We start from the raw sequence: 6756 nt of genomic DNA, 5'->3' as shown, positions 1-6756 counted from the left end.
AGCAATAACCTCCCCCCCATGGGGGAATGTGGCATATAGGATGGCAGCACCACCTATGATGGCCTAAGATCTGAAAAGTTGCAGCTGATTGAGCACACAGAGACGTGATCTCAGCCAGTGAGCTAAACTGTACGTCAGAGAGCAACTCACAGATTTTTCTTAAGTGGGTCTCTTAACCTTAGTTGTTCATTGTTAACAGGTCTAAAATTTTTCTTTTCTTTTTTTTTTCAAATTATTTGTTATTAAATTTGCTGTCACCTTCTCCCCATGCACACTATCTGCTTCATGTCTCTAATTATGGAAAATCCTCTTTCGTTGCTATACACCTTGCAATTTTATTCAGCCATAAAATAAAGCAATAAAAAATCTATATTTCAAGTATTCTTATTCTGAGCCGGAGGATACAAAATCAGACAAGTTCAGTTCATTAGTGTACTTAACTATACACCCCAGCATGGACTGTTCTTTTATACCGGCTCTTCAACAATCGTTTGCTCCACAATTTTAATTTGCATATAATTTACTTTATTTTTTTTGTCCTTTTTTTCATACATTGTTGAGAAACTCCAAGTTGAGAGAAGCAGGGATGTGAATGGAGTCCATGGTGATTGAAGATGGGGTGAAGGGAAAGAGAACTGGAAACATGTATTTGAAATCCAGCAGCAGCTGTGGTGGGTCATTTCGTTCTTGCAACTGTGCCTAGAACAGCAAAAGAGTTGGTCGTTATTTCTTGCATCCACAGTTAAAATCCTCACAGATTTATTATTCTTGGTTGCCCTCTTTCTTCTTTGTTATGCTATTAGGCTATAACCCAAACTGAACCCTTCGCTCCTCACATCAACATATCAAGATTGTTCCGTCCAAGCTTCATCTTCATCTGGATTATACAGAAACTCTTGCTTCAGTGTGATGGTCTCTACACTGGGGAACAGTGGCGTACCAAAGGGGGGGCGGTCCACCTCGGGTGCAAGCCATGAGGGGGGTGCTCCTGGCCTTGGAGTCATGGCCCGGGAACTTCCCTTCTCATGGCCCAACCCCAAGGCTTTCGCCTCCCTTTAGCTGATTCCTGCAGAAAGCAACCTGCAGAAAGGAGGGGCGGGACTGCGGCAGAGGGACAACTCAGGAGGCCTATGGCAACCTGCAAGGATCGCTGAAGTACCTGCGATCCTTTCTGCAGGTTGCTTTCTGCAGGAATCGGGTAAAGGGAGGCACAGGAGGCCAGAGAGGAACACACAGGCCTTCCGGGGGGGGGGGGGGGGAGAGGGGAGACAGTCCTTCGGGGGGAGGTACAAGCCTTCAGGGGTTATGGCCTTCAGGTGGGGATGCAGGCTTTTAGGGGGGGTGCAGGCCTTCAGGGGTTCAGGGGGAACAGGCCTTCAGGGGGGGGACAGACCTTTGGGGAAAGGTGCAGTCCTTCGGGAGGGATAGGCCTTCAGGTGGAGCCTCTATAAGGATAGGGCTCGGCACGGTTTACAAGAGTTTTGAAGAAAGGAAAATATAATAAGAATTAGTGATTATATAGAGAGCAGCGGAATTCACAGTTTTGAAAATAGCCACATTTTCAGATGCTTTTGAAATAATTGGAAAGAGCCCAAGTTACGCAGCTGGACAGGAAAGTTATTCCAAAGCTCAGTAATTTTAAAGTAAAGAGATTTCCCTAATTTTCCAACAAAGATAATGCCTTTTAACACGGGGAAAGATAATTTAAGCTTTTGGATAGATCTGGTAATATCAGGTCTCACAGAGTTCCAGGATAGAGGAATTAAAGGAGAAAGAGTGCCATGCAAAATCTTAAATGTTAGGCAGGCACATTTAAAGTAAACCCTAGAGATTACTGGGAGCCAGTGAAGTTTTAATAAAAGCAGGGAAACATGATCATATTTGCTTTTTGCAAAGATCAACCTAGCTGCAGTATTCTGGATCTGTTGAAGTCTTTGAAGACTTTTCTTGGTTAGACTTAGATAGACCGAATTACAATAATCCAACCTTGAAAGAATGATTGATTATACAAGGACAGCAAAATGTTGTTGGTGGAAGCAGGATCTCACTTTCCTCAGCATATGGAGCCTAAAGAAACATTTTTATTTTTTTTTTTACTAGAGAATTAAGATAGTCATTGAATGAAAGTGTTGAGTCTATAATGACACCCAAAACTTTACTTGAGAATTCAGTCTGCAGTGAAGATCCAGATCCCCTCACAACCCCAGGGTCCACAAACTCTCTCTTTCTCTTCCTAACTACCCCCCTTCTTTTTCTTCTTTCTCCTTCCCATCACCCCCAGGTTCACCATCTCTCCTTTTCTCTCTCTCCCCCTCCCCACTACCCCTGGGTCCACCATCTCTCTCATCCCAACTGCCCTCCCATCTAGCACCTCTCCCTTCCTTCCCCCATCTCATGTTTGTTTAATGGGAGGTTGAGTAGGGCAGCTCCAGATGGTCCCTACAGGCTCTGCTGGCCAGTTGCTGCTGCTTTTGGAGGACCTGCAAGTAGGGGAGATGCCAAATACACAAGGGGGAGAGGGAGGAGGTCAGTTGGAGAGAGTGAGGCTACACCCACATGGGGATGGGAGGTGTCTGGTCAGGAACAGGAAGGACAGCAAAAGACCTCAGTTCAGCAGGAATGCAGAAATGACCCAGGCCGTGGGAGACTTGAAAGGTCTGCGCTGAATTCTGCACAGCATGTGCCAAATTCTGCACTGCACAGAATTCCACCAGGAGTAAACCATTGCTTGTATATCCAAAGGGAGCAGTGATTTTTAAAAAGCTGCATTTTTGGAAAAAAGACCATCTTGTTCGTTCCCAATTGCATGTGGAAACAGCTTTATAAAAATCAATGCTCCCAACCCATGCACTCCTCCTATTCCCTCCCTCGTCAGTCCAAACCCTCCCCCCCTCAGAAGCTACTGAACAGGGCTGTACACTTATCAAATTTCAAACACCAATATTTTTATGTTATAATATGATTTTTTTTTCAAGTTTTGTTGAAATTTTGCAATATTTGTATACGTTTCCTATATTTCTCTAAATTTTTAGATTGTTGAGAGCAGTCATCCGTTTGTGGACTGGAGCAGCTCAAACTCAAGATAAGAGGTGGATAATTGCCCAGGAAGGTTGGCTAAACAATCACATTCTTTCAGGAATCTCCCAATGTACTCTCTCCATTTCAAATTTTAAACAAAATTACAGAAATAAAATATGCTTTTACTAGGAAAGACTTGAAAAGTCAACAGTCTACTTTCCCAAGTCATCAGTTCCTGTTGATCCCAGCAGCACTGACCTGTTGATGATTGCAAATCTTAGCGAACAAACTAAGGACCTTGCGCAGCTGAAGAAGAGCACAATGAACTCATTTTCACACACCAGGATAGTAGAGGTCACCACTTGCAAAATAACTTTTGCACTGTCTTAGAAGAGAATTTCGTCATTTGCATATTGACGGATGTACTCAAGAATGGGAGTTTACTCATGAGAAGCAATGGGGGAGAATTTTCTAGGTTTCCATGGGGTATAATCCACCCTAGAGAACGATATAGGGACATTCCCCAACCCCATTCCTGCAACAGTATAAAATCTAATTCGTACAAAAAACGAGTACTTGTGTTATCAAAAATGAAGGGACTAATGCAGTGGAGTTTGAGTTAGAGTTTGTGAGGACGAGGTCGGGATGGAGTCAAAGCTTGCAGTGGTGGGATGGGGTGGGGATATCACGGCAGGAGAAAGGCCTTCCAGTGTGATGGATCAAGAACTTACTTGGATATTTCGTATGAAAGCTACTGTCACACGTTCTTCAAACTCATTCAGTGGAGTGTAGAGATTAAGTATCTTCACAATCTGTTGGAAACAGAAAATAATTCCCCAAATTTAAAGAGGAACCAGTAGAAACAGATCTTCCAGAGACCACAACAATTAGTTTAGTACAATAAATAGAAAAAAAACCCCAACCCTACACACTTTTCTAGGTTTCTGCTTAATTGCAGTTTTGAAAATAAGAGCAACATTCATGAGAAAAAGGTAATGAGATCTTGTAGGATGTCACCTAACTGTGCCACAATTAATAGGTGTGGTGGCTGTGTTAGTCCTCTCTTCAAGGTAATATGTAGAAATAAAAACATAAAGGAAAAATTAATACCTTTTATATTGGACTAATATAGTTTATGATTAGCTTTCAAAGGTAACCCCTTCTTCCTCAGATCAGAAATAAGCAAATGTTGGCAAAATCAGTATATATAAGGGAAACAGGAAAGCATTTCGGTGGTAGTTGGAGACAGAGGTGACAAAGCAGTTTGAATTTCTTTGTAGGAGGAAAGAAAGGCCAGGTCTTTGTTAAGTAGGAGACAGAGAGGTGACAAAGCAGTTTAAGTGTCTTTGTAGTGTCCTTGTTGAGTCCTGTCCGGTGGGTAACATAAGAACATAAGAAATGCCTCCGCTGGGTCAGACCCGAGGTCCATCGCGCCCAGCAGTCCGCTCACGCGGCAGCCCAACAGGTCCAGGACCTGTGCAGTAAATTTCTATCTATACCCCTCTATCCCCTTTCCCAGCAGGAATTTGTCCAAACCTTTCTTAATCAAAAGTCTTATGTTCTTGGATTGACTTAAAAATTTCCTTTTAGTATTCTCACCGTAAAATCATTGGGGCAGTGGTTAGTTTTTTCCAAAGTGCTGTCTGACAGAGGTGACATCCAGTGTTCCCTCTAAGCGGGCGGGTGTTGTGAGCAAACTTTTTTCACTGTGAGCTAAAAATATCGGGCGCCAGCAAGTTATGAGCCAAATAAATATGTTGCTTTCTACCACAGAACTTCCTTACGTTTGTATGGAATCTATCCCCTTTCAACTTTAGAGAGTGCCCTCTCGTTCTCCCTGCCTTAGCTACTAAGTCTATTCCCTTCAGTACCTTGAATGTTTCTATCATGTCCCCTCTCAATCTCCTCTGCTCAAGGGAGAAGAGGCCCAGTTTCTCTAATCTTTCGCTGTACGGCAACTCCTCCAGCCCCTTAACCATTTTAGTTGCTCTTCTCTGGATCCTTTCGAGTAGTACCGTGTCCTTCTTAAAGTACCAGTGCTGGACGCAGTACTCCAGGTGAGGGCGTACCATGGCCCGGTACAGCAGCATGATAACCTTCTCTGTCTCTTCAGTCCAGCATCTGCCCCTTCCATTCACTGTCTGTCTTTCCCTGCCATCTCTCCTCCTGCCCCCCCACCCCCCAATTTGGTCTAGCATCCATCATCTTCCTTCTGTTCCCCTCATGGTCTGGCATCTCTATCCTTCCCTCCCCCCTGTGGTTTTTAGCATATCTCTCTTCTCATTTCCTCCACTCAGATCTGATCATTCTCTGCTCTCTCTTCCCTTTTCTTCTCTGGTCTTCCTTCTCTATTTTCTGCCTCCATCTAAATTAAATTCTTTCTTACTATTTAGTCCCGTTTCCCTCTTTTCACTGTGTCTACACACAGCTTGTCACCCCTTTCCCTCACCCCTCCATTATCTTACTATTTTCTTCCCCCTTTATTTATCTCCTCCTTCCATCCAGTATGTGTTCTTTCCCCACTTCCATTCAGCATCTGCTCTCCCTTCTCAACTGACATCCATCTGCCTTCTGCTCTCTCTCCCTTCTTCTCACTTCCATCATCTGTCCCCTTCTCTCTCTCTCTCATCTCCTCCATTCCATCATCTGCCCCTTCTCTCTCTCTCTCTCTCTCCCCCCCCCCAACTTCCATCATCTGCCCCCCTTCCCCTCACCTTTGTGGGTCACTTTCTTTCCCCTGAGGGTGGCTCATGTCACAGGGGAAGCTTTGGCCGAGCAGAACCGCTTGATTGACAGTGGAACTTACTTGATTGATGTCGATGCTGGGGCCCGTTGCCGTTTGAAGGAAAAAAAAAAAAGGTGGAAAAAAGGAACCTGTAAAGGCGAGAGGAAGGGAAACCTCCAGGACAGCTGCTTTTTGCCCTCCTTCAGCGGCCCAAGAGTTCAGACCAGCAGCGGCAGCTCTGTATGCTTTTAACTTCGGCACAGAGCTGCCCCTAATCAATAGTTTAGCGCGGTTTCATGAGGCAGCCTCGGGGCCTTTGATAGCCGGCCCGCTTCGATGATGCGATGTGGGCCGGCCTAGCAAAGGCCCCGAGGCTGCCTTATGAAACCGCGCTAAACTATTGATTAGGGGCAGCTCTGTGCCGAAGTTAAAAGCATACACAGCTGCCGCTGCTGGTCTGGAGGTGCGGAGACAAGGCAGGAGGCAAACGCGGTGGAAGGCAGGAGTCCCGGCGAAGGCAGGAGTCCCGGCACAGCGACTGCAACAGGAAGTTGCAAGTCAGCTGACGCCGGCCTTTCGTTGCGGCGGGGACCGAATCCTTCGCGGACCGGCAAGATTTTGTTTGCGGACCGGCGGTTGAAGAACTGTGCTCTACACTGTGTGCGCTGTGACGAGAAACTTGTGCGCTGCGAGGTAATATTTTGTGCGCCAGCGCACCCCAGCGCAGCTTAGCGGGAACGCTGACATCCTAGTTGGCAATGTCATTTTTAATATGATATCTGTGTAAGTTGATCCTAGTCTTTAGGTTTGTCACCTCTTTGTCTCCAACTACCACTGAAATGCTTTCATGTTTCCCTTACTGATTTTGCTAACATTTGCTTATTTCTGATCTGAAGAGGGGTTAACTTTGAAAGCTGATCATAACCCCCCTTTTTACAAAACCACGCAAGAGGTTTTTAGCACCGGCTGTCATGCTGAATGCTCTGCACTGCTCCGACGGTCATAGAGTTCCT

At 45.2% G+C, this 6756-nt stretch overlaps 1 protein-coding gene across 2 annotated transcripts in view; it reads right to left on the bottom strand.

Annotated features, from left to right (window-relative positions):
- Positions 1 to 207: 207 nt before the first annotated feature.
- MYO5B (myosin VB) overlaps positions 208 to 6756 on the bottom strand; it is a 690137-nt gene continuing 683588 nt past the window's right edge. For both annotated transcript variants that reach the window (XM_033934618.1, XM_033934625.1), the window contains 2 exons: positions 3750 to 3830; positions 208 to 699 (listed from right to left, as the gene is read on the bottom strand). In XM_033934618.1, the coding sequence (XP_033790509.1) occupies positions 547 to 699; positions 3750 to 3830 (234 nt within the window). In that variant the 3' untranslated portion in view covers positions 208 to 546. The remainder of the gene's footprint in view (positions 700 to 3749; positions 3831 to 6756) is intronic.

Source organism: Geotrypetes seraphini, chromosome 1, assembly GCF_902459505.1.
Source record: "Geotrypetes seraphini chromosome 1, aGeoSer1.1, whole genome shotgun sequence".
Taxonomy (NCBI): domain Eukaryota; kingdom Metazoa; phylum Chordata; class Amphibia; order Gymnophiona; family Dermophiidae; genus Geotrypetes; species Geotrypetes seraphini.
This window is presented reverse-complemented; position numbering and strand designations above follow the sequence as displayed.